The sequence below is a fragment of the Pollicipes pollicipes genome, unplaced genomic scaffold, assembly GCF_011947565.3.
Source record: "Pollicipes pollicipes isolate AB1234 unplaced genomic scaffold, Ppol_2.1 Scaffold_4002;HRSCAF=4701_pilon_pilon_pilon, whole genome shotgun sequence".
Lineage (NCBI taxonomy): Eukaryota > Metazoa > Arthropoda > Thecostraca > Pollicipedomorpha > Pollicipedidae > Pollicipes > Pollicipes pollicipes.
The window spans coordinates 26,822,235-26,849,867 of NW_023596420.1; the positions used below are offsets into that span (position 1 = coordinate 26,822,235).

General features: G+C 57.3%; 2 protein-coding genes across 2 annotated transcripts in view; one reads left to right on the forward strand and one right to left on the reverse strand.

Moving 5' to 3' along the window:
* LOC119094296 (protein trachealess-like) overlaps positions 1-13,095 on the forward strand; it is a 108,647-nt gene extending 95,552 nt beyond the window's left edge. The window contains 12 exon segments of the mRNA XM_037217369.1: positions 1,757-1,815; positions 2,225-2,314; positions 4,412-4,565; positions 7,009-7,130; positions 7,530-7,726; positions 8,626-8,732; positions 9,141-9,288; positions 9,929-10,038; positions 10,700-10,833; positions 11,217-11,255; positions 11,460-11,600; positions 11,602-13,095. Coding sequence (XP_037073264.1) covers positions 1,757-1,815; positions 2,225-2,314; positions 4,412-4,565; positions 7,009-7,130; positions 7,530-7,726; positions 8,626-8,732; positions 9,141-9,288; positions 9,929-10,038; positions 10,700-10,833; positions 11,217-11,255; positions 11,460-11,600; positions 11,602-12,069 — 1,769 coding nt within the window. The 3' untranslated portion in view covers positions 12,070-13,095.
* Positions 13,096-15,636: 2,541 nt separating this feature from the next.
* IntS10 (integrator complex subunit 10) lies at positions 15,637-26,950 on the reverse strand. The gene is made up of 14 exons (XM_037217371.1): positions 26,789-26,950; positions 25,933-26,000; positions 25,326-25,453; positions 23,659-23,774; positions 22,692-22,773; positions 22,016-22,146; positions 21,316-21,440; positions 20,580-20,631; positions 19,707-19,779; positions 19,263-19,363; positions 18,022-18,201; positions 17,541-17,642; positions 16,984-17,135; positions 15,637-16,178 (listed from the first exon to the last, which is right to left on the reverse strand). The coding sequence occupies exons 1-14, from the start codon at positions 26,933-26,935 to the stop codon at positions 16,022-16,024; spliced, it is 1,614 nt and encodes a 537-aa protein (XP_037073266.1). The 5' UTR covers positions 26,936-26,950; the 3' UTR covers positions 15,637-16,021.
* Between the last annotated feature and the right edge of the window lie 683 nt (positions 26,951-27,633).

The window sequence follows — 27,633 nt, forward strand, 5'->3', positions numbered from 1 at the left end:
TGATCAGGAACACCGTTTTGGTATTGAACATCATAAACACTACCACGGGCAGCGACATGTAGGGCCCCTCAGCCGTGTTGTAGTAACAAACTAGCGGATATCCGAGTGAGTCTATGTACGGTATGCAGCTAGAGCAATTGTTTCAGGCACCAGGCCAAAGCAACAGCAATAGGTCATTGGTACTTTAGGAGCTGTATCTTTTGGCGTTTGTGACGTCTCAGTCTGTTCACAGTGCGTAGGTTTTGTCGATGGGGGCGGGACTCGTTGGTAAAAATCGCCTCCGTCGCAATGGTAGCCCAAATTCGTCGCATCTCCGTCGCGAACTGGCTGCGCTCCTGTCCTCGGTGTACCTGCAAATATCACATGGTCCAGACAGCGCGTGCGCGCTGTCTGGACTCCGCATGTGCGGCGTAACCATTTCTAAAACAGGGAAGGCGAGCTCGCTCTGCGATCAGGGTCTGGGTGAGTACGCGCGATGGGCCTGCGTCCATTTCCCTCAAACAACGCATCAAGATATCATCTGGTGCCACCCTCGCACAATAAACGCGTATATTTCCCCACACCGGGAGACATTTCTCTTAATTAGACTGCGGACACAGTCATAAATTGCTGGGGTGACCCGGGCTTTAATAACCGCTTAGAGGGAGAAGTAAGTGGATTGGGGGGCCGTCCGTGTCAGAGGCCAGAAGGCCGGCCCATAAAAAACCATCGGTGGCACGTGACCACATTGAGCCGACCACCTCTGGCCGGCAAGAGAGCTGGGCCGCCCCGCGGCGCGGGCCAGCGGCTGGCTGCCCCCGGCTGCTGAGCGGGGGCGCCGGTCTCAGGTGTCGCCCAGGGGCGTTGCTCCCGGGCTGTCCGGCAGCCGGCCCGGGGTCGGTGCTAATGCGCGATGGGGGGCGACGCGGCGGGGATCAGGGGAGGCGATGAGCTGCAGCCGATGGTCCGCCAGGGGCGGTCGCAGTGAGTCGGAGAAACTGACGGGCCGGAAAATGACCGCAGCCGGCGTGCTGACGCTGCTGTGGGCTATTTCAAAGCGATGCACGCGCCCATACCCCCCCCCCCCCCCTCTCCCGCCGTTCCCACCTTGCCCGCAGCACGGCGTCCAAACCCAAGTATGTCTGATGTCAAGCTCGCTTATTTTTTATTTTTATTTTAGCTATGAAGGGTGCTCCAAACACCTGTCCAACTGTCATCTCAAATCGCGAAGCATCTTGTAGGTGGCAATGAAAATACACATTTAAGGCTGCGTTTTAAAATGACATGTATTTGATAGATCCTTGTCAAATTTAAAACGCATTGCGAGCAGTTGTACCATAGCTCACAAGCTCACATCAGCCACACCACCACAGAGCCATGCTCTGCCGGCGATGTCCGTGCGCTCTGTTTTCCGCCACCGCCCGCGCGCCTGTCCCGTTCCCGCGCACACGCGCGCTGTCTAACGCAGCTCTCGGCGGCCGATACAGCTGCCTACGGGTCCGCTGTCGCTTCCTCCGAACGGTTCTCGTGGCGCGCCGTAGCCCACCGGCCCGGTTTCAGTGAGTGCCATGACCTGGGACCACGCCGTGGCTTCGGCCCCCACAGTCAGGCCGCCGACAGCAACCAGGGGGATCCCGCCCGGTCTGCCCGGCCGCCGTCTGAAGGCCAGGCCGGCTGTGGTCCCGGCTGGTCGACGGCAGGGTGCGCTGTACGCTGGAGCATACGCTGCTCTCGGGTGCTGCAGCCCGACACGTGAGGTCACCCTCGGCTGTTGCAGGCTCTCACCTGAGGTCACTCTCGGCTGTTGCAGGCTCTCACCTGAGGTCACTCTCGGCTGTTGCAGGCTCTCACCTGAGGTCACTCTCGCTGTGCAGAATGAGGTCACTCTCGATGTGCGGCTCTCACTGAGGGCACTCTCGTGTTGAGGCTCTCACTGAGGTCACTCACGCTGTGCAGGCCTCACATTCACTCTCGGCTGTTGCAGGCTCTCACTGAGGTCCGTGGATCCCGAGTCGGTACCGGCGTTCCCACACAGGCACCACATACTGCAGACCGCGCCGGCCGCCCACCGGTCGCGCGTCGCGTGACTCCAGCTGACAATGTGGCCGTGGCGACTTCATTGCCGACCGAATCTGACTTGAATGTGTTCAGGCCATGAATAAGCGCTTCCATCAAACTCGTTATTACCGTAAATGCTTCGTTTTCGCTGTATTATGGAGACTGATAACCTGCTGACCCATTTCAGTCTCTGGACGGGTTCGCGTTCACGTTAGCGACTGACGGAAGATTTCTGTACATATCAGAAACAGTGTCCATTTACTTAGGATTGTCACAGGTGAGTGGTTGTTTTGATTAAAGTTGGTATTTATCTTGTACAAAGCGTGTCATACCGTGTCAGTGATATGAAACCTCTTGGAAGGAAGCGGATGTCCTAGATATCCTGTATGTCTGCTGTTTTCCTCCTGGTGTGGACTATTTTACATTCGATATTCGCCCATACCACGTTTGCCTGCCTTTACCATCACCGTACGTATTATTTTTGCCACATTCGCCTGCCTAGTTAACATGTCAAAATATGGCCCAACAGAACATCAGATTAGCTGATGTGAAAACTGGGCCCAGTCGGTCATTGCCAAAGTGGTGTTTCGCGATTCCGATCAAAGGTTTTGCTGAGCCAGATAACCCCTGCAGTTATGTTTCACGTTTCGCTTTTACCTTTCCATCACAAGCATGTTATAAATGGACCTATAGGTAGCATGCTTTTTCTCGTGATCTGCGACTCGTAGGCTCCAGGCTGGGAGATGGCCTAGTTCCCTTCCTAGAGGGAACTGTCGTAAGGGAATGCGGTGGAAATGACCATAACAAAAGTGTAACTCCATATGCACCCATTTATCATAGGTGGACAGCAGTGTCTTAGAATAAACCGATAACACCACGATGAATTGCTTATTGCCTTCCGCCCTGTCCATAACAAGCCTGGGAAGTTTATGTTCTCATGTTTCCATTTCCCAAAACATCATCGCAAAGCCTAAAGCGCGCTGCGATACCAGCCTGGAGCAGGCCCAGGCTGCACAGACAGCGCCCGGGCGGCGCGGTCGGGTATGGATCCGTCCGTGCTAAATGGCACACTTACCGAGCGCGCCATTGTGGCCGACCGGCCGCGGGTCGTGCCGGCCGACTTTCCATCAAAAGCGTCCAGCTTTCAATTATCATAAATCATGTTGAAGCCTCGCTCATGACCTGCCCATCATGAAATATTTCAGCCGGCGCGATTATCAAATGCGGCCGCTGAAGGGCCGATTGACCGGTCAAACAATTACCCACTAAATTGACAGTTTACCAGCCAACGTTCGTCGGCGGCCGGCGCCGCCCGCTGTCGGCCGTTATTGATATTATAACTCTGGGCTAAACCTGTTCCCTAGTCTCCCTTCTAATATCGGTAAATTTGCTTTTGCCGGAGGTTAATGGCTCTTAAACGCTAATCGAGGTGCATGGTAAGCCATCATAGCGCGAGCCGGACCCGCTCATGCTGACCCTTACTCAGGACGGTGGTGTGGTGTCCCCGGCTCTGTGGTCTGGTCATATGGAGCCCCAGCCGTGTCTCCATGTCTACTGTGGTCTGGTCATGCGGAACCCAGCCGTGTCTCCATGTCTACTGTGGTCTGGTCACATGGAGCCCCAGCCGTGTCTCCATGTCTACTGTGGTCTGGTCACATGGAGCCCCAGCCGTGTCTCCATGTCTACTGTGGTCTGGTCACATGGAGCCCCAGCCGCTTGGTCTGGTCATATGGAGCCCCAGCCGTGTCTCCATGTCTACTGTGGTCTGGTCACATGGAGCCCCAGCCGTGTCCCAATATTTGCTGTGGTCTGGTCATATGAACTCTCAGCCATGTCTCAATACTTACTGTGGTCTGGCCACTTTCAATCCCAGCCGTGTCTCAATATATACTCTGGTCAAGTCAGGCGGAACCCCAGTCGCGTCTTCCTATTCACTGTGACCTGGTCAGGTGGAACCACAGCCCGGCTTCAGGGGTCTCCTGAGGTCAGGCCCGCCGGGCTCAGCCCCGTGTGTCGGTCTCCCCGTGATCACCAATAGCAGACAAGACATTTGACCTGGAAGGCAACTGACCGCCACTGTGTTGCGTGCATCGAGTGACAGCATGCAGGCGACGGGGCACTACAAACAAGTAGAAAAGATCATAACAATTGCTGCAGCTGTTTCACGCGCGCGACGTGAGGGCTCCGACGGTACCCCTCACCCAGTGCCTTGCACTAGCTCTTAAAGATTGCGCAGCCCCTTGTGTCTGGGCCAGGCTCAGCCAGGGAGTTGTACCGTGTTGATGTTCCGGTGGGCCGTCCGCACGCGTTGCTCCCTGACCCGGCCTTGTTGGGAGGATGGTGTGTTAGCCATACTGACCGCGAGGCGTTCCAGGTGGAGATGTGCGGCAGCAGCATCTTCGACTACATCCACTCTCAGGACCACGCCGAGTTCGCCGAGCACACGGGGCTGACACTGAGCAACGGCCGACCTCTGGCCTCGCCCGGCGAGGAGAACGCCGGCCCGGTCGGCACCCACAACCCGGACGGTACGTCAACTGTCGGTACCCACAACCTGGACGGTAGGCTTACTGTTGGCACCCACAACCCGGACGGTAGGCTTACTGTTGGCACCCATAACCCGGACGGCAGGTCAACTGTTGGCACCCACAACCCGGACGGTGGGCTTACTGTTGGCACCCACAACCCGGCGGGGCGTCAACTGTCGGCACCCACAACCCGGACGGTGGGTCAACTGTCTGTACCCACAACCCGGCACCCACAACCTGGACTGTGGGTCAATTGTCGGTAGACACCTACCTACACGGACGGTAGGTCGAACGTTGATACCCACAACCCGGGCAATAAATAGCTGCAGAATCCAACGGAAGCATTCCTGTTGCTCATAGAAAAACAAATTAATGCATTTTGTGATAGACAATTACATCTAGTTCGCTGTGTGGAATCCGTTTTAATCTTGTAAAAAACATGCCTCCACGGGTTTCACCTCCAGTAGGTTTCAGCCTCAGAACATGGTAGTCAAAATTAATTGTACCAGCGTTTAGAGCGTTTTAGTGGTTGTATACCCCATTGTTGAACCTCGGTGAACCAGTGATTAATTTGTTGTGAATTATGGTGATTCCAAGTGCTCTTCAAGAACAAAAACTTAATGAACCCTAGGAATGTTCAGTCAAATAGTTGGACGATCTTTCGCCACGCAGGACCAGCTATCCTCCACCCCGCCAGAGACGGCGTGTGTTTCTAATTATTGCTCAGAATGACTTTAAAAGGATTGGAGATCCCTTTTGTAGTGTTTGGTATGCGCCAGAGGCGCGGCGGCGTCGGCCGAATTCTCGCTGTCTCTCAATAAAACGTGCTGGACTCGACTCCGGCTTCCTCAGATAAAGTACTGTAACGGCCGCTATAAAACAAAATCCGCCGCCGGTTAAATCGTCCCGGGACCCATCCGAGGCTAAATACTTTATGGAGCGGCCGTGCGGCTGGCGCACGTGGCCCACATCCTGCCGGCGGCCGGCGGCCGCAGCCCGACTTCGGCCGCGGCTGGAGCTCGCCCGTCAGCCTTTGTGGGGATTGTCTGTCTCCGTCGTTGACGCACGGTCGGAAGCATAGGCAGCACACACAAACCCTCCTGAGTGTGAGGCAGTGTGGCTCGAACTAAATCTGTGGCTCTGTCCTTTTCTCTATATGCCGTGTCATCTTTTCTTGCCTTGCTTGCTTTTCTTGCCTTGCCTTTCTTGCCTTTACTCTATATTCTCTATATGCCGCGTCACGGCCGCCGACCAATCACATTCAGAGCGGCCGCCGCGCCTAATCAGACCTAGACCTAACCAAGGTCTGGACCTGACCGGCGCGGCTCGCTCTCCCTGGACCTGACCGACACCACTCATCCTCCCGGACCTGACCGGCACCACCTACCCTCCCGGACCTGACGCACGGCCCGCTCTCCCGGGACCTGACCGGCGCGGCTCGCTCTCCCCAGATTTGACCAGTACCACCCACCCTCCCAGACCTGACTGGCACCACCTACCCTCCCGGACCTGAGGCACGGCTCGCTCCCCCGGGACCTGACCGACACTACCCACCCTCCCGGACCTGACGCACTGCTCGCTCTCCCGGGACCTGACCGACGCGGCTCGCTCTCCCCGGACGCTGCCTTACACCCAGGCGGCTCGCTCTTCCCGGACACTGCCTTACACTGCCTTACGCTCAGGAGGGTTTGTGTGTGCTGGCTATGCTTCCGACCGTGCGTCCATGACGGAGAAAGACAAGCCACACAAAGGCTGACCGGCGAGCTCCAGCCGCGGCCAAAGTCGGGCTGTGGCACCACCCACCCTCCCGGACCTTACCGGCGGGGTCGCTCTCCCCGGACCTGACCGGCACCACTTACCCTCCCGAACCTGACGCACGGCCCGCTCTCCCCGGACCTGACCGGCGCGGTCGCCCTCCCCGGACCTGAGCGGCACCACCCACCCTCCCGAACCTGACGCACGGCCCGCTCTCCCGGGACCTGACCGGCGCGGTCGCTCTCCCCGGACCTGACCGGCACCACCCACCCTCCCGGACCTGACCGGCATGGCACGCTCTTCCTCTGAAGTAACGCCGTCGGTCACGTCCTGACCGGCAAGCCGGGCGGAGTGTTACCGCTGGTCGGGCTTAAGTCGGCCGTCGGGCCGCCCCCTGCCGGGATTTGCGGATATCGGCCGAGCTCGGGCCGGCGCGCTGTTCTGCCATGCCGACCCTCGCCGTCTGTGCTGGACCCCAGTGAACGCCGGCGAGGCCCCATGTTCTGACCCCCGATGAACGTCGTCATGGCCGCCCGCCCGAACCCCAGTGAACGCCATCACGGCTTGCTGTCTTGACCCTCAGTTAACGCCGTCATAGCCTCCTGCTCTGGCTCCCAGCGAGTGTTGTCATAGCCTCCGGTCTTGGCTCCCAGTGAACGCCATCATAACCGTCTACCATCACCCGCAGTGAACGCCATCATGACGATGGACTCCAACAGCGGCTTCGATGGTCTGGATCGGGCCATCTGCGTGCGGATGAAGTCGACGCTGACGAAGCGCGGCTGCCACTTCAAGACGCCGGGCTACCGGGTACGGTCGACACCAAACCGATCAACGTTGGCTGACCGGAATCAATACGGCCAGCGTATGGCTAAGTGCTAATTTCGGGTTCATATCGACACTGTGAGCAATCACTAATTTCGGGTTCATATCGATACCGTGAGCAACCACTAATTTCGGGTTCATATCGACATTGTCAGCAATCACTAAGTTCGGGTTCATATCGACACTGTCAGCAATCACTCATTTCGGGCGCACATCGACACTGTCAGCAATCACTGAAGGTCGGATAGCTGCCGTTGCTGCTTGCGTTGGAGAGGGTGGCAAACGTCTGGCTGGTGAGTGCGTCTGACCTGTAAGGCGATCCCGGGTCAGTCGCTCCTAGCCGGCTGCCGCTGCTGGCTGACCCGGTGGCCGACCCTCTCGCAGGTGGTGCTGCTTCAGTGCCGGCTGCGGCCGCAGTACGCCTTCTCGCACAGTCGCAAGCCGTCCTCGCCCAACCTGATGGGTCTGGTCGCCATGGCGATCGCGCTGCCGCCGCCCAGCGTGAACGAGGTTCGGCTGGACGCCGACATGTTCGTGACCCGGCTCACGTTCGACTTCCAGATCGCGCACTGCGAGCCCAAGTGAGCGAGCTGCACGGCGCGTGACCGGCTGGGTCCTGAGTGGGACCCACTGTCACCTGGGGTCTGGGTATTGTCGCCTGGGGTGTGGTAGGGCTGGTTGGGGTAGTGTCACCTAAGGCGTGGTAGGGCAGGCTGAGGTACTGTCACCTAAGGTGTGGTATGGCTGGCTGGTGTTACTGCAACTGGGGTGTGGCGGGTGCACTGGGTAATGTCACCTGGGGGGTGGCTTGGGGTTGCCTGGGGTACTGCACCTGGTGGTGAGGTGGGGTGCCTGGGGTGTGTACTGTCAAATGGGGTGTGGCGGGGTTGCCTGGTGGGGTACTGTAACATGGGGGTGGCTGGGTTTGCCTGGAGGTACTGTCACCTGGGGTGTGGCTGGGGTTGCCTGGGGTACTGTCACCTGGGGTGTGGCTGGGGTTGCCTGGGGTACTGTCACCTGGGGTGTGGCTGGGGTTGCCTGGTGTAATGTCACCTGGGGTGTGTGCTGGGGTGGCCTGGTGGTACTGTCACCTGGGGGTGGCTGGGGGTGTTGCCTGGGGTTCTTCACCTTGGGGTTGGGTGGAGGGGTGCCTGAGAGGGTTGGGTATGTCAAATGGGGTGTGGCTGGGGTTGGCTGGGGTACTGTCACCTGGGGTGTGGCTGGGGTTGGCTGGGGTACTGTCACCTGGGGTGTGGCTGGGGTTGGCTGGGGTACTGTCACGCCGAGTCTGACAGGGGCTGGCTGGCTGGCTTGTACGCGAGTGTAATGCATTTTTGTGCACATATATAAAACGTATTTTTCCTATTGCACATTGCCGACGCACTTTGCACTGAGGAGCTTATCTGTAATACCTCTAGCAAGAGCTGTGATGTAGTCTGTGAGCTCTCTCCAGCGCCTGTATTAACTGTCGCCCTTCCAGGGTGTCCGACATGCTGGACTACTCGCCCGATGACATGACTGGCCAGAGCCTGTACACCCTCTGCCACGGAGCGGACGTCTACCTGCTCAGGAAGGCGCACGTGGACCGTGAGTAGCGAGGCGGTCGTCCACGCTGTTGGGTCTGGCGTTTGTCGGCTCGCTGCGCCTGCGCACAGCTCTGCGCTGGACCCTTGCACTGCCGGTGTCCTGAACGTGTCAGCTCGTGACCTGACTGATCGGTGTCGGCCAGGCTCGCTCTGGGTCGCGTCCGTTGCACCGATTCCGTTCCGGCATCCTCCGCCGCCAGATGAACCGGACCGTGTGGGTGTGAAGTCTGCTCTATCAAAGCTCAGTGCGTTGCCATCATATTACCCACGCCTTATGACAGAGGCGCTGTGCGACTCACCAATGACGCCCGTGCTCGCCGGACATCGGCAGACTACGCCTTCACGCCACTGCACTGTCAACTGTCGTGCTGACGTGCTGACGTCACTGACGTGCTGTGTTGTGCCACAGTGCTGAACAAAGGACAGGTGCTGACCAACTACTACCGCCTGCTCAACAAGTCGGGCGGGTTCACCTGGCTGCAGACCTGCGCCACGATCGTGTGCAATAACAAAAACGCCGAAGAGCAGATGATCATCTGTGTCAACTACGTGATATCGTAAGTGTCGAACTATGCCGACGGACCTTAAACTATCGTAAGTGTCGGACTATGTATCGTAAGTGTCGGACTATGCCGACGGACCTTAAACTATCGTAAGTGTCGGACTATGTATCGTAAGTGTCGGACTATGCCGACGGACCTTAAACTATCGTAAGTGTCGGACTATGTATCGTAAGTGTCGGACTATGTATCGTAAGTGTCGGACTATGCCGACGGTGGACGTTAAATGAGCTGGCACAGATCCACACTAGGATGTGCTGGCTGACTGCGGCATTGCTTCATCCCAGAGCGAGTTTATATGGCGCCTGGAGATGCGCGAGGGAGCTGGCTTTCTATAAGTAGTGCCGACCATGCCGGTTGGTCTGCCAAATGCAACCATATGAATTGGTAGACATACAATAGTAACATGATATTGTGCAATTTTGTACTCCTCTACATTTTTAGCTCGTGCAGATGGTCGACATATTAATGTGTACAAGAAATCCTTCTTTTACTTTTACGAGAAATCGACAGTTCTGGGCGTCTCTGGTACATGGTTTTGGCCGGAGCCGGTATCGTAAAACGGCGAGGCGTGTGTATGAGATTTCTATGTCGAAGATCTCATTCGAATATCACTGACCGGGGAGCCTCGTTTCAGCCGAACGGAGCACGACGGCGTGTTCATGGACGGCTCCCAGGTGGCAGGCAGCGTGCATCTGAAGCCGGATGACGGCAGTGGCCACGCAGCTGACGGGTCGGACAGGCCTGGTGAGTCTTCTCTCTCTCTCTCTCTCTCTCTCTCTCTCTCTCTCTCTCTCTCTCTCTCTCTCTCTCTCTCTCTCTCTCTCTCTCTCTCTCTCTCTCTCTCTCTCTCTCTCTCTCTCTCTCTCTCTCTCTCTCTCTCTCTCTCTCCTCTCTCTCTCTCTCTCTCTCTCTCTCTCTCTCTCTCTCTCTCTCTCTCTCTCTCTCTCTCTCTCTCTCTCTCTCTCTCTCTCTCTCTCTCTCTCTCTCTCTCTCTCTCTCTCTCTCTCTCTCTCTCTCTCTCTCTCTCTCTCTCTCTCTCTCTCTCTCTCTCTCTCTCTCTCTCCTCTCTCTCTCTCTCTCTCTCTCTCTCTCTCTCTCTCTCTCTCTCTCTCTCTCTCTCTCTCTCTCTCTCTCTCTCTCTCTCTCTCTCTCTCTCTCTCTCTCTCTCTCGCGGCCATGCGCCTATTTCATAGTCACTCGTCGGTGGCTTGTCGCTATTCTGTCTCCGGTTCAGATGATGCGATGCTTTTTATTTATTTTCGTGGAAGCTTTTTAGAACCACAAAAATAAGCAACCTTCTAGACCGAGCATTGTTCAACGCTAGCACCATTCATCTGAGACCACCCATCTTGACAACGCTGGGAAAGGTGGTCGGAACATGGCTGACACTTGCGCCCTCTCTCAGATGGCAGCAGTGCGGCTTCAGAATCGTCGCCAGGGAGCAGTGAAAACGCAGGCGAGCTGCGCATAGATGGCGTGGCAGACTCCAAAGGTCCTGCCAAGCACCTACCGCAAGACCACACCAAAGTGAAAACCGAGGTAAAGTGGCAATAAAGGTCTCACGTCTCTTCGCACACTTTCGGTTCTTCTTTTAATAAGCTCATATAATATAGTATCACTTAGATATGATGCTAGCTTTGCATGGTGCAGCTCAAGCGTTTAGTAAGTTACACGCATTAGAAGTGCTGATCACCCCTGGTGTGCTTCGGCACTTCAATAGCGATGGCAGTCCATTGCGCCCAACAGCGATGCAAACACACCCAGGGTTATATGAACATTCGGTGAGGCCTGACTGACCACTGGCTGGACGCCCGGTGGTAAGTCAGCTGTCTGAAGCCGCCGGAGTTTCGCGTTTGTCGGCACTATTGGGCAGCATGACCCGGAGCGCCAGCCTCACTAACCGCGTCTGCTCCCGCCGGCAGACGGGCGCCGCGTTCGAGCCGCCCGAACGGCGCGAGCCGGCCGCTGCGCTGGGCCTGTCGGTGCCGACGGCGGCCGCGCCGACGTCGACGGACGCGGCGGCGCGCGGCAGGAAGCGGAAGCTTGCGCCGGAGGAGGCGGCAGCCGAGCCGCGTCCAGCGGCGGCCAGTCCGCGAGCCGCCGGCCCGCTCGACGGCCGCGAGCCAGCCCGCTGGAGGCCGACCCGCTGCGCGCCGGCCGACGAGACGAGCTCAGTGAAGGAGCTCGAGTCGGCCATGTCGAAGCACCTGCCGGGAGAGCCGACCGACTTCAGCGCCGACGCGCTGCTCAAGAACCAGCAGCGGCCGACCATCCAGTGGATCGGCGCCGGTGGCCAGGCGCCGGCCTTCCACCCTGCTGCGCCAGCTGTACGCTAGCCGCGAGAGCGTCATCCGCTCCAACATTCAGGCGGCCGCCAGTCGCGCCTACTACCCAGACATGCAGAACATGCTGCCTACACCCCCCGGCGGCGAGGCCTACAACGAACAGTTCTACAAGTTGGCAGCAGACGGATACGCGCTGCCGTACGGCGCCACCGCCGTTCCCACCGGCTACGAGTACCACACGATGACGCCGCCGTCGTCCGTGTCGCCGCGGGACAAAGCGCCACACGGCGACCAGTTCGACCCGCGTTTTGAGCCGTTCAAGCCGCAGCCGTACCCGTACCTGGCCGGCCTGGAGCAGGGCCAGTTCGGGGGCGAGCCGGGCCGCCTGTACCCGGACCCCGCCGGCTTCCACCTCTACCACAGCTCGCCCAAGTCTCCCGGCAGCTACGACGCGCTAAAGTCACCCGCCTGGTACACGCCGCAGTCGTAGGACCACCGGCAGACAGCGTGGCGACAGCGGGCGCCGGCCGGCGGCGGGCCGGGCCGAGTCTCAGTTACCAGGCCGTCGGGCCGGCCGTCGTGACGCGGTCCGTTACTGGCGCTGGCCGGCCGACCGGCCAGCGGGGCGGCCCGACACACCGCCTGCCATCGACCAGCCGCTGTGCGTGACCGCACCTGACCTGCGGTCGGTGGACCTCTGCGGAGCGCTGCTGGCCCGGCACCAGTGGCCGCGCGCCGATGAGGGCCACGTTCGCGACGCGGTCGTTTGGCTCTGTTTCACGGCCGCTACCCGCTCCCTCAGATATGCACTGGGCGAGCGGCTGCCCGTCGCGGCACTGGCCCGAGTCTCAGAGCTATCCGTCGATCAGTCTGATTTACACGCATATCATGGTGCCATTGTCATTTGGCGATCAGCGACTGTGGTTATGGGTACACTGTCGTACAAACAGCAGAGTATTCTTTTCCTCCTTGTTGGCGTGGCGGCCCGTTGTGGCGGGCGTCGACCGCCGCCACGCGCCCAGCCCTGGTGAGCTTACCCCACCCTGCGCGGGCGAGGTCATTCTTTCGTTGGTCGAGCAGACGACGTCGAAGGCGCGGCAAGACGTCTTCAGTATCTGTGATTCCTAGTTTACGTTGTTTACCGTACTTGTCTGGGAGCGCCGCGCGCTGGTGGCGCCAGCGGAGCGCGCGGCGAGGGCGTCACGTTTCACAGGGTACGATTCCATAAGCGGGCGGTCTGGCCGGACGGCGTGCACGCGAAAGACACGGTACCAGGTCGAGGCGTGTAGATACAGTAGACAATGCGGGATGCGCGATGACTATTTATTCACGTGTATATAGGACAGTGAGACGTAGGTTGTTGAGTTTTGTTTTGACGGGCGGGAGGACGCGGCTCCGGTCGTCCCCGGCAAGCGCTGCCACGTATTCACCGCTTAGTATTGTCGTATCCGCATTCTTAGTCGATACCTAGTTGTTCTCGCAATCATTTAAGTGTTATCGAAAAATAAAGCATCGAGACACCTGTCCTGTTTCTCTGACGGCTGTTCCTGGCTGGTTATCGACGAGCCGGAAGCCACTTTTGGAGCGTGGCATTGACCGGGTGGGGAGGGGAGGCGAAGGTACTGTGATTCTGACAGCCGTGAGGCATCCAATGCGGTCACTCACCGAGGGCATCGGCGTCCAACCGGAACACAATAATAGCGCGTCTGGTGGTCATTTTTTTTTAGCATGGTGTGGTCCTGCGGTCAAATTCAAGGTCTGAGGAACGAGTACGCAATTTCGCACAAACATTACTGGCTGATTTCCTATTTCAGACCATCCGAATCTTCTTGAGTAAAAGCTATTAGCTTGCTCCGGGGTCGTACCTTCCAAGGATCACCGTGGAAGGTAGGACTTGTAAGTTTGATGCTGCCATGCCAATAACTTTGACACCACTAGGCCAATTCAAGGGCCAATTTATGGCGAAAATCAAAGTATTTCAGCGTTACTTGTCAATATATAAGTACTCAATACCAATGTGGACAAGATGTCACGCAGCAACATAAAACACACACACACACACACACACACACCACACACACACCACACACAACACACACACACACACACACACACACCACACACACACAAACACACCAACACACACACACACACACACACACACACACACACACACACACCACACACACACACACACACACACACACACACCACACACACACCACCACAACACACACACACACACACACACACACCACACAACACACACACACACACACACACACACACACCACACACACACACACACACACACACACCACACACACACACACACACACACCACACACAAACACACACACACACACACACACACACACACAAACACAACACACACACACACACACACACACACACAGAGTTTCTGGTTCATTCTGAGCACATTGGTACGTAGTTTTGTGTGTTTTGAGCATACGTACATCATGGGGAGCTGGTTAATGTATCAATCGGCCCACCTCGCGGGATCGGTGAGTTCGTCGGCTGCTGCCCGCCGCCCACACCGTCCCTCAATCGCCGTGCAGTATTTCTAGAAAAACCGTCATCTCTCAGAACTAGAAGCCCCAGAAACACGTTGCGAGTGTCAAAACACGCGAACGTCACATGGCTTACTGAACATTTGGGTGTCGTAGCACTATATGCCGAAAAAATATTGTCAGAAAGTGCTAGGGGGGGGGGAGAACATCGCCCCCGACTCCCCTACAGGGTGGGGGCTTAACTGTGATGCAGTTGGTACGCAATTTCAGTAAAAAGCTCCGCACATGTGTGGGGTTTTGAACTGAAATAGCCGAGGGACGAAGGTCATTGATCCGATCATTGATTAGTCATTGACCGAATGATCATGCAGATTGTTTGGTGCAATCCACAGCCCTGCCAGTATTAAGACCTAGCCCCTTAAGTTTCCCAGCTACACGCCAGCGAAGATTGCAGACTATTTCAGGGACTACTTCAAGGTCATCTAGGCACCCCGGACGCCTGGGAAACGTCATTCGAATCCTGCGATCGCATTGGCCATGCGGCGGCCTAGTCCAAAAAATATACTTGCCGTCATTCCTATTTGATGTTCGTGAGCACGAGCTCCAGATATAACAACCGCCAAGTGGTTCCCAATCAATACTGTACAAGGTGCCACGACGCAATCAAACAATTACGCAGTAAGTAATATTTTTACTAAATAACAAACGGTGTTGCTTACGGCAGTCTTTTCCACTTAAAGTTTCGTTGAAAGTTGAGGCACTGCCGCTGGCTCTGCCCAGCCCCCACCTCCTGTTCCTACGCCTACATGATTTAATCTTACGAATAGTTCAGGTGCTGCACCAGTAATTTTCTGCATATCATTATTGCATGCAGCTAAACCCGCGCGAGGCTACAACTCTTTGGACGCGACGACAGAAGTCCAAGGCAGGGCGGGTGCGTAATCCATCAGTTATCTCACCTGTCCGCTAATAATCGTCCATGTGCCTGTCGAACCTCACGTTAAGCATAGCAATATTGTCATCCCATATTGCAACACTGACCACACATTTGATCAATATGGTTGCATTCTGGCCAGTACCTTTTTAGAACCGCCCCGCGTTACGAGCCCAGCCGCCAGATCGCCAGGTGGTTTCTTCCATTCTGTGTGCAGGAGCTGCTGCACCCCTTTGCTGTCAAAGCCGGCGCCGTGCGACCCCTCGAGATGTTCGCTCCTGAACTTGATCAGGGCGTCATAACAGATTCAGCCATCAGCATACACGCCCAGTTTATATTTTTATGCGAGTATAGCTATCGTTTGCACATTCATAAACCCCTTGCCAACACCGCGGCAGTTCACATCCATGAATATCCTACACTGAAATAGCGTAATTCCAACGGCGAATAGTCGAAAAGATACGGATTTCATGAACGACGCTTTGCGATGTCACCAGCTTTCCAAACACGGTGTATGCAGCACAACTCTGCGCCCGGCCTTCTTTCCCACGCCACAAAACGCTTCGATACGTAGACGTCGTGTATTTCGAACATCGGAAGTCTGTCAGGTTTGTGACACTTCAAAACATACACTCGCGCATTTCGCTGACCAGACAGCGCCGACAACACAACAGCAGCCGAGGCACACTCCCAAGGGAGCACACGCAGCCGAGCCCGGTGGCCCACGTGGCGCCTGGGTTTGGCAGATGAGGCCGACGGACGCCGCCGCCGTCGGCGCGCGCGCACCAGCCATGCGAAGGTGGCCGGCCCCACTAACAGCAGGAGATGCCGTTCACACGAGGATGGCTGCAGTGGGTGAGGGAGCGTCGGTTTAGCGCGTGCCCACTCGTCGCGCCGCCTCGCTCAGTCGGCCTGTGACGAAGCGAGGCCACGCAGCCCGGCACGGACGAGACATGGGGCGACCGACCGGGCGTCGGTCACCGCAGACAGCGCAGGATGTCGTCCTTCTCGGCCGACAGGAACTGACCGATGACGGCCAGCGGTGCCTCGGGCCGCCGGATCTGCAGCAGCATCGCCTGGCGGAACTCCTCCCGGGCGCCCTTGTCGACGCCACGCGTCGCCATGGTCCGCTGCCTGCCGTAGACGCATGGGCACAGACCTCAAACACGGACACACACGGGCCCACCAGCCGCAACAGCGCGCTCCTACACGGTATCTAATGGCATGAATAAAAAGACGTCTCTCAACCGATCATTATGATCATTAACATACCGCACAGGCGTCTGTTGCCGCCAGGTGATCAAATCTCCAACCACATACATGCCATGTTGTCTCTGGGATATACCTCAAATAAACTTAGAACTGCGTCAAAATGCATATACTTGCGAGAAAAATGTCATCCAGGTTATACGACGGTACACAAAACAGAGTTTATCCGGCAAAATCCCGACATCGCTGAAAATACTGCCACAGGACAAAAAGACTGGTCCCGAGCGGATCTGATATACTTCACCAACCATCCAGTCCGGTGCCACCTTCACAGTCCCGTTTAGCCTCCCATGCGGGTCAAATTCGGGACCGCCTCACTGATCAGTCAGATCCGGTACAAGCTCCCCAGGTCAGCCTCCCCTGTACCATCTCCCCAGCAGGTCAGGTCCGGTGCTACCCCCCCGCCCCCCTCCCCGAGGTCGGGTCCGGTACCATCCCCCGTCCGATCAGATCCAGCGCCACCTCGCCACCAGGTCCAGTACCACCTCGCCAGCAAGTCAGGTCCAGTATCACCTCCCCAGGTCAGTTCTGGTACCCCTTCCCCAGGTTAGGTCCGGCACCACCTCCCCAGCGGGTCAGGTCCGGTGCCATCTTCCCGTCCGATCAGATCCAGTACCACCTCTCCAGCAGGTCAGGTCCAGCATCACCGCCAGTGGATTTCTGTTCACACCTGGGTTGCTGCGCCGGCACCAGGTTGAAGGTCAGTCCACCGCCGTACTCGGTGCTCAGGTAGACAAACTCCTCCACCATGTCCGGGCAGGTGACGTACTGCACGAACTGCGGGTAGCTGAAGGTGCCCCGCTGCTGGACTAGCTGCACGAGCTGCCGGAGTCACAGCCAGGTGTGACGGTGTCGTGCGCGCACTCAGTCCGAACACGACTCACACGCACAAAGGCTGGGCACTTCACCAGCGTTCAGGTCACAGACCGATTCAAAGAAATATCAATTGCGGGGTCCCGGACAACATGGTGTGACATGTTCCGCGGGCGCCAGCCCCAGAACGGCGACGACCAGAAACACGTCAGACACCATGCAGGGGCTGGCTTATCGGCACCGATCGGTGGTATGATGGCGCCTACACACGATGGCTCACTATCACAGCGCAGCCTACTATCTCGACGATCTGTATTCTGCAAGTGCGTGTTTTATTTGGAGTTTATATCACCAGCGCGGCCGCCAGCCGTTCGGCCCCGTGTCGGACGGCCCCAGCAGGAACTCGCTGCGCACCTTAGAGAAGGCGGCCTCTTCGGTAGGCCAGTCGTGCTGGAGCAGCACCATCAGGTGACCCACCGCGCTGTCGTGGAACGTGGTCGAGCTCAGCACCTTCTGCTGCGGGACCAAAAAGGATCACGTGCAGCATGGCTATCGCAATACCATTTAACCCGACGCACGTTAGAGCTTAGCCCCTGCGTGGCACACAGACCACGTTGCACAGACAGGTCTACGACTATACATGCAAACAGTGGCAGGGTACCTGACTGCCCGTCTTTACACTAAGTCTGACAGAAGCTAATATTTTAGCACGTTTTGTACAACTCGTTGCTTTCTAACTTGCCGGATATAGATTTTCTGTTTCTTTATCACCTTATCACCGTATCACAAGTAACAGTGAAATTTACACATCAATACAAACACTATCGAGAACTAAAAACCAACCCCGAAAGCATTCTATATGTGATGTGCAGAGCTCCGTGCCACGCTGACCTACCTGGAGGCAAAGGGTGAGCATTTTGATGCAGTACTTGCTCACGTCAGCCTGCGTGTAGCTGAGGAAGTGCAGGTGGCGCGGCTGGGTGCACTGGGCCACCACCTGTGACTTGGCCGGGTCGCCGGGCGCGGCCGGCAGCAGCGGCCCCGTCAGAACGTGCAGACACAGCTCGCCCGCCAGCTGCGGGGCCGGCGACACAGACGGCGTCAGACCGACACACAGGCGGCGTCAGGCCACCATACAGGCGGCGTCAGACCGACACACAGGCGGCGTCAGACCGACACACAGGCGGCGTCAGACCGACACACAGGCGACGTCAGACCAGCACACAGGCGGCCGTCAGACTGACATACAGGCGGCGTCAGACCCGACACACAGGCGGCCGTTCAGACCGACACACAGGCGGCGTCAGACCAGCACACAGGCGGCGTCAGACCGACACACAGGCGGCGTCAGGCCAACATACAGGCGCCATCAGACCGACATACAGGCGGCGTCACACCAGCATACAGGCGGCGTCAGACCGACATACAGGCGGCGTCAGACCGACACCCAGGCGGCGTCAGACCGACACACAGGCGGCGTCAGACCAGCATACAGACACGCACCAGGCTCGGCCAGACGGCTCAGACACCAGACTCCCGGCCAGCTGTGCGAGCCGCATCGCACTTCATATATGGAGTGACTACCCGCACACAGCACAGACGTCAGACCGGAGAATGCGTGGAGAAATACGTGGATCTTGTGGAGTACAATAGTCACGTCGCTGACTTTCACTCCCACAACTCAGCCAAGTCCACTAACCGGCTCGACTGGTCCTCGCAGTCACTGGCAGTCGCGTAAAACTTGCTTCCGTCACTGACAGCCTGCAATGAGCCTCCCCACATTTGGCGTTTCGTACTGTTTTTGTGAACCTGGTTGTTCGCACTGGCTTTATCCATTCCTGGCGGCCGGCAGCGTTCTTCCCGGTCCGGACACTGACCGTCCCCGTCTCCTGTTCCTCTCATCGGTCCTATCTGCGGCTGGCCCTATCTGTGCCGGTCAGTCCGGGTTCGTTTACCACCGTCCCTGTCGGTCTGAGCTGCCCCGTCCCTCTCCCTCCCCCCCCCCCCCCTCTCCGTCGCCCCACATGCCTGGTAGTCGGCGGTGCCGTAGGCGGCGGCCGCGCGCTGCAGCAGCTGGCGGCAGCGGCGCGGCCCACCGGCGGGGGACGGCTGCTGCGCCAGGGCCGTGCGGGCCGCCAGCTGCTGCAGCGCGCCGTCGTACAGGTGCGTGTCCGTCACGAACGACTGGAACCAGGGCCAGCTGTCGGCGTTCAACGACTGCCAGACCCGGGCCAGTTCTGCAGCGCAGAGTCGCGCGCGTCAACCGACAACATCGCCAGGCGTGACCAATGCGTGTCAGGGAGCGCACAAGGTCGTCACAGGCGGCAGCCGAGTCACAGCGGCATTTGTTGCTGTTGCATTTCATCCTAACATAGTGTGGAGATCGAAAGCCTCACAGCAACATTTCTGGCATGAAACCCAAGCATGACATCGAAATCAAAAGCGTAACTTACAACTCCACAAAACGAACAGGCGGATGGCCGCAGCGGGGGCTGACGCGCGAGGCCCAGAAGGCCCGCCCGGCAGGAGAGAGCCCGTGGCCCAGGCGGCAGACTCCTGCCTGCCGCGTCACGCGCCTACCTTTCTCGAGCAGCGGGTTCTGGGCGAGTAGGCGCCAGCACCGCAGGGCCGTGAGGAAGGCCAGCGTCAGCTGCTGTGGCCGCAGCGTCACCTGGCGCGACACCGTCAGCAGCGGCCCGCTCGCCTCCTCCTCGGAGCGGCGCCGGCGGCCGGTCGCCGCCACGCCCGGCGCCGGCGCCGCCGCCGGCTCGGCGAACGCCTCCACCAGCATGAGGGCGGGCTGGCGCCGAGCCGGGCGCGCCGGCGGCACCTGGCGGCCGAGACCGGCGTCCGTCACGAGGTCAGGGCCAGTCCCGCTCCGGGGATAGCTGGCCCGGCGGGCTTGCCCCAGGCAGGCGTCTCCGGCCAGCCGCGAAAGCAGCGCACATCTCCCCATACGCGCCGGCTGGCACACTGGTGTGAAAATCGCTCGGCTCTGCTCGATAACTCGCCAGACACCCTGCCTGTCAACCAGCGCGACCGTCGCCCGCGCCCGCCATGTAAACGGACGCCTACGCTCCGATTTCGTTTACGAAATGACCAGCTCTTTAAGCCACAAAATGGGTGGCGGGCAACAGGGCAACACAAGTCAACAATGTACTGGCGCGGCAGGCCGGTCGACAGTCAAGTCAGCACCATCCAGGGAGCGTTTTAAGGCTGGCTGGCGGCGGGCCGCAGCGCCGGCCGGTGTCGATCGGCCTGCCACGTGTCGCCACGTGTCGGCCTGCCACGTGTCGCCACGTGTCGACCTGCCACGTGTCGCCACGTGTCGGTCTACCGACCTGTGGCGAAGCTCGGGTCGGTGCGCTGCGTGTAGTCCACCAGCGCCTGCAGCAGCACGGCCACGGCGCAGTACACCAGCTGCCGGCGCAGACCGGCGTCCTCCAGCCGCGCCGCCTGCTCCCGATAGAACGAGTGCAGCTGCTGCCACACCAGGTCCCGGGACCTGTCCGACACCGGTATTATGCTTTCTGCGTTCTCTCCCGTGTACTGCAAGTCCCGAGCCTACCACTACAAACGTGCCACTTGGGACGGCCAGAAAACATCTCTGCGCGCCCGTGGTGTGCGATGGAAGATATGACTTAAAACATGCTGTTGATTTAGCACATGAACTTACAATCTTTTCGAGGACGCTGTTTTTTATCACAAGGTTGTGGTGACGTCATTGCGGATATGCCCGTCCTGGTTGGATGGGAAACTGTGAAGAAGGTAATGTTCAATTCGTTCCATACCCCTACCTCCGAAAAAAACACATGTCGGCTGAAAAATATGGTTCAGACGCAAAATGAAAATCACAATCACAAAATCAAGTAACCGACAGATACACTTGCGGAAAGCAATGCAGGAATACACGTGGCAGGAGTGACCGGACACAAGGATGGACGTCTAGCCGCAGCCGAACATTGTAAAGACTTGAGCTGGCTCCGGGAATCAGGCGAGGCGTCCCCTCACATCGCAGCATCGCAGCTGGCTTCCCCAGCCGAGGTCGTCCCAACACCTCATCACGCTTGGGTGGCATTCTGTGCGTTGGCAGGCCACGGCGAGCCGCTGGCCGGCCGCCATCCCCGAACACGACTGCACCGCCCAGCGACGGACCGCCGACCACCGCGGCACGCTCACGCGCGCTCACCGTTTATGCGTGAACACGTCGGCCAGCTGCCAGCGCAGCTTGGCGGCCGCCTGTTGGCAGAGCGTGGCCATGTCCTGCCAAGGATCGGCCAGCCGCAGCTCGACCGGCTCGTCGGCGCCCGTGCCCTGCCGGCGACACACCGTACAGGTACTGACGGCGGAGCAGCACGCGGCAGGCAGGTGCGGCGGGGCGACCCGGCCGGCCACGGCCCGCTGCAGCCGGAGAGCAGCCGCAGCCGCAGCGGCAGCAGCAGCCGCGTCACCACGGCCGTCGCGCCGTGCCCGCAGCTGTTAGTGGCTGCGGGCCGGCAGCCATCACGGCGTCGACTGCGGGTCCGCCAGCAATGCTCGTCTAACACCACCATGAGAACGGCGCAGAGCGAGCACACTGGCAGAGGTGACCGCCGCCACCCGGCCGTCACATCATCTGCCGGTTGGCGGGAACAGGCCGCCGCTCGGCGATGCCACTCTGACGGGCGACCAACTGCGCTGTCATAAGACCTATCCGCGGCTGGCGGTACGGACCCGGTTCCGCAGGTGGAGGCCGGCTAGGGCATGCACCACGCCGCCAATGTCGCCGGTCGTGCTGTATGGTCCCGTGACCTCTGACCCGTACCAGTGAGGTGCGGTTCGCCTCCTTACCCCAGCGTCGGCGTGTGGTGGCGGCCGGTGTCGGTGTCCGGCGGTGTGACCCCACTCACCTGTATCTTGGTGCTGTCTGCCGTCACGTAGCAGACGTAGAACTCGACCGTGCGCAGGAAAAGACGGGTCAGCTGTTTGGCGGTCAGGTCCGACACCTTGGAGCTGAGCAGGCTGGGCAGGAGGTCACACACTGAAAACCGCCGCAGAGAGTCAGCTCAGACGTAGAAGCAGGCAACCACCCTGGCAACACTCACCGACTGACGAGCCCATCGTAACATCAGCGCAGCTGACCCAGCACGCCAGTAGACGCCTGGGCTCCAGCCCGTCTCAGTGCCAGTAGGCGCCTGGGCTGCGGGCTGTCCCAGGGCCCGACGACGGCTGGGCTCCAGCCTGTCCCAGGGCCAGTGCGCGCCTGAGCTCCAGCCTGTCCCCGAGCCAGTAAGCGGCTAGCTCCAAGGCCGTCTCGGCTGGAGTTTCAGCCATCATCCCGAATTTCAGGCGGCGTGGTGGCTAGGCTGAAGTCGCAACTTTCAGTGACACATGCACGCTACCAGATGTGGAGCAGCCACTCGCTATTGTAGGCTACCCTCCCAGTTTTTGGAACATCCAGGCTTGGAGTGTATTGCGGCAGGTCAATAAAAAATGTTAAGCTATGTAAGACAACATACACCATCTACTAGCTCGCAACGCCGTACTGGAGAAACGCTGACAACAGTGTGTACAGTGGCCACCCACCGAGAAACTTCCTGTACTTGTTGAGCGGCGAGCTGAAATGGGCGTGCTTCTCCGTTGTCAGCAGCAGATCCACCACTCTGGTCTGCGGACGGACGTTAGTTGAACATGTCACCGGATTGACTGCTTTGTGTGCTCCTCGTAGCCACATTTCATACCAACGAGCAATGTCCGTTACACTTATGACATAAGCCAAAGTTTATAACCCATGCATCGTTATATGTACGCACCCAAAGACGAACAAGAAAAAGTACATGAAGCCGTTATGGTTGCTAATGGAACTGGACAAGAGCATTGCATCCAAAACACAGAGCTCTGCCTCAACCGACATCCAATGGCTCACCGCAACTACGGGCTACAGCCTGCTTCAGCCGTGGGCTGCACATTTACAGCCAGTGAAGGAAACGGGATTCAACGGAGGTTGTTTTGTGGTCTCTGCTTTACCACGCAGAACACTATGGCCGCTCGGCGCCGACGACAAAGGGCTACAAACATCCTGGTGTCTGTTCAAGCCGTTCACGTACCTCCACTATCCGAGCCTGCACCTCGCCATGTGGCTGGTCAATTTGACGTTCAGCGTCCCACCGAGGCGCGGCCGGCCTGGGCGGGACCGACTACCGAGCCGCGCCACCCTGGCGGACCGCCTACTGACCCTGGGCGGGACCGACTACCGAGCCGCGCCACCCTGGCGGACCGCCTACTGACCCTGGGCGGGACCAAGTGCCGAGTCGCGCCACACTGGCAGGCCGCCTACTGACCCTGGGCGGGGCCGAGTGCCGAGCCGCGCCACCCTGGCGGACCGCCTACTGACCCTGGGCGGGACCGAGTGCCGAGTCGCGCCACGCTGGCGGACCGCTTACTGACCCTGGGCGGGACCGAGTGCCGAGCCGCGCCACCCTGGCGGACCGCCTACTTACCCTGGGCGGGACCGAGTGCCGAGCCGCGCCACCCTGGCGGACCGCCTACTGACCCCGTGCCCGTTGACCATGTGTGGGAACTTGTTGACCAGCAGCAGCACCAGCTGACAGTGCTCCAGCGTGTCCCGGCTCCGGTCGGCGATCACGGACAGCGCCCTGTGCTGCAGCTCTGTACGGCCGACCGTCATCCGTCACACACATGACCAGCAGTCACGGACAGCGCCCTGCGCTGCAGCTCTGCAACGGCCGACCGTCATCCGTCACACACGTGATCAGCAGTCACGGACAGCGCCCTGTGCTGCAGCTCTGCAACGGCCGACCGTCATCCGTCACACACGTGATCAGCAGTCACGGACAGCGCCCTGTGCTGCAGCTCTGCAACGGCCGGCCGTCATCCGTCACACGCGTGATCAGCAATCACGGACAGCGCCCTGTGCTGCAGCTCTGCAACGGCCGACCGTCATCCGTCACACACGTGATCAGCAGTCACGGACAGCGCCCTGTGCTGCAGCTCTGCAACGGCCGACCGTCATCCGTCACACACATGATCAGCAGTCACGGACAGCGCCCTGTGCTGCAGCTCTGCAACAGCCGGCCGTCATCCGTCACACGCGTGATCGGGTGACCCGTCACGCGCATTCACGTCAGGTGACCGGTCACACGCATTCCAGCTCACACAGCCATCGTATAAATCCCGAACCGGTGGTTGGCTCAATGGTCATAGTCCAGTTATGACATATCGTTAAGACAAAAAAGTGTCGGCATTGTGAGATGATAGTGCCCATCTTACGGCAAAAGCAGCGTCAATAGTGCTGCGTGCGACTTCAACCACAACACACTGATGTTAATTGCCGAGACTGTACAGGTCACGCACAAGAAGTTTGCACAACATCGATAACCTAGCCCTGGGAATGCCATGCTGCGAGAGGGAGTTTGGAGCGCTAGCTAGAGGACGTGAATCTAGAGCAGAAAACACTTCACACAGCCATACAGTGTGGCAATATTCGGCCACTTGGGTGGTAGGGATGGCGATGTTTGTTCTGCTACTCCGCGCCCCCTCCTCCGGCTTGCATGCTACTGTCTGATGCTCCCATTCCCGCTCGGGATTGACCAACCGCCTTTGACCCGAACGGCGATCAAGCCAGCATCCCAGCATCTAGGCGATGCGGGCTCGGTCAACCAGCCGGGAAGGTCAAATGTCAGCTTCGAATTCAGAGGGCAACGGATTAGCAGCCAACGAAGCGTGGCGCATGCCGAGACAGCCGGTGGGACAGAAGTCCAGTAGTGCGAACTTATACGCTATCCTTCACATCAAACAAAATTAATTTTGGAACGTTGAAAGAATCAAGCCCCGACCATCCTGGGGCCATCATCCATCCATCAGGCCATCTTGATCAGTCCTGAAGCTATCACCAGTAGAAACTCGTACCAATATGCCGTCCACACATACGTGATATGGTGGCTTGGAATGACTTATAAGACTCAAATTACTTCTGCACGAAATTTCCGCGATTTAACGTATTTTGACACTTACCAACAGCAGGAGAGATATCAGCGTGCTCCGCTTAGTCACCTTACATACCGATTACCTACCTTTCTGCGCTACACGTTCTGAATTATAAAAGCTTGCAAAGTTCATGAGAAGTGGCAGAACGGAATCGAAATAGGCCAATGTGGTACCCTAGGACTGGCCCTGTCCAGGTGGGCGAGCCGTACGAACCGGTAGACAGGTGACAGAACACCTGGCGCAGGAAGCGGCTCTGACTGTCGGTCTCTTCACTGCGCAGTGCGTCCACCACGCCGCGCATCTCGGCCCAGAGCGCCGGCTCGTCCGGAAACTCACGGCACCTGTACACGTCAAACCCCGAGATCAAATCACGGAGAGCATACACATCCGGAAACTCACGGCACCTGTACACGTCAAATCCTGAGATCAAATCATGTCGAGCGTACACATCAGGAAACTCACGGCACCTGTGCGGATCAGACTCCGATCAAATCAAGGGGAGCATACACGTCCAGCTGGCGCTGTGAGACGGAGGCCTAGTGAGTCAAGTTCGCCAGACGGCGGTCAGCATGGATTAAGTGCGAGTGGTTGGAAGTGTCTGGACAGGTGCCAGCTGGCCATCCTACAACACATGGCAGGGCATGGTGGCAGAACAAGGGGACGATACATAATTGTTCCATAATGTATCAACTCATAAGTCAGCAATGCAACCATCACAGCGAAGCAAATGAAACGTGATCACTGGAAAAGCATCACACTCAGCCAAGTGACTGCAGTATACAATTCCTACACACAGGGACACTGCCTGCTGTTAACTCACAGCCTTTCTAAGTGCGCTGCCGACTCCCGGATGCTCAGCGCCTCACGGTCCAGCCGGTAAGACTCAAACTGAAATGGAAGAAGTGAACAGATTGTGACATCAGAACCTGGAGAGGTCTGGAGAAGAGATGGAATGTTGGGGACACAATGGGATATCAAATCACCAAGCATGATGCATTTATATTGTGACAGAAATCTCCACATTCAAAACCCAAAACTAGGTATGTTTCATCATCTAGGATCTGGGCCACTGGGTTGGTATACATATATACACCAACCCAGTGGCATCCAAGTTTGTGTATGTACCTTTAAGTCTATATCTTAGGTCCCTGATGATGAAGGGAGAAAAGGGAGTGTACAAAAAGGTGCAAACAAGTATCATTTTCAATGTACAAATATAGTTATATTTATGTCCTTCCTTCCATGCACATAATGAGCATTAGATATTGATATAAGCTATGCATATATATATTATATAGTATGAGACTATAGATTAGATATATATATATATATAATATATATATATTATTATATATATAATTATATATATATATGTTCCTCTGCTTCTCTCTCTCTCGCTCTCTCTCCGCGCTCTCGCTCTCTCTCGCTCTCCCTCTCTCTCTCTCTCTCTCTCTCTCTCTCTCGCTCTCGTTCTCGCTCTTGCTCTCGCTCTCTCTCTCTCGCTCTCTCTCTCGCTCTCTACAGCAGCGTACATGAACCATACACTGCAATCAAGCACTCTGGTCATCTCCAGAGCTCGACTTTCATAACTAGCTTTTATACTGGGTTTGATATACTTCAGCATCTGAAGTACTACTCATAACATTTCTGAAGCAGCTGATATTTACGGGTCTAACCTGGATGGCAAAGCTTCTGGGAAATAGTGTTTTAGCCACCAGCATCCATGCCCTGGCTTGGTCAGGGTCAGACTTCTCTAGCTCCTTGGCTCGGCATGTAAAGTATGCCTCATCAGATGGAGCATTATGCATTGTTAGCTTCACCATTGATAAACCACACAATGGTCACTGAAATGATGAGATCATGTCACATCCACAAGCTGTGCAGGAACAAATGTAGGTGTGTTGTATATCCCAAGCACATAATTAGACAGCAAAAAAAATTTCAAGAACTAATGGACAATGCCATGAAATGAGAAATGCATCTAGCATGTTAGCAAACACAGTACCCGCTTCTTTACATTATTTGTGGCAACTGGCTTGCTCAGCAACATTTTTTTTCACCATTTAAAATGCCTGCATATCCTATCCCATATCTATAGATTAATTGAGGTGCTCAAAGTATCTTTCCACACCATTGTTCCCATTTCCCATGTCATGAAAGGCAAAGGAAATATAAATGGGTGCATATGGCAAACAGCCTTTGCAAACTAAATCCAAAAATTGCATTACAACATAGCTAGACCACATTTGCCTAAAACAGGATCAGACAAAACACACACAAAGGCCTGACAATCTGTGAGGTGCAACATCTTTCATTCCAGAGTGAATGAAGGCTCAGAAATACTCCGGCCCGATATAAGCAAACAATGCAACGCCGTTTGAGTGTATCCATTACAACATATTCCAATGTGTAATGACTGACAAATTTTCAAGCCTCTGACAGCTCCCGCACCGTAAAAAAACTCACAACCTGCGGCACTAAAGCCATACAATAGTAACCTATTGATGGTATTAATATGAAA

What these genes read in the sequence shown, in the direction of transcription:
- IntS10 (XM_037217371.1), bottom strand. Translation starts at nt 26,935, where the DNA reads ATGGTGAAGCTAACAATGCATAATGCTCCATCTGATGAGGCATACTTT. An exon ending in TGCTCACCCTTTGCCTCCAG is followed by an intron (nt 17,643 to 18,021) that starts GTAGGTCAGCGT and finishes TTGGTCCCGCAG; the next exon opens with CAGAAGGTGCTGAGCTCGAC. An exon ending in AAGAGGCCGCCTTCTCTAAG is followed by an intron (nt 17,136 to 17,540) that starts GTGCGCAGCGAG and finishes TGACTCCGGCAG; the next exon opens with CTCGTGCAGCTAGTCCAGCA.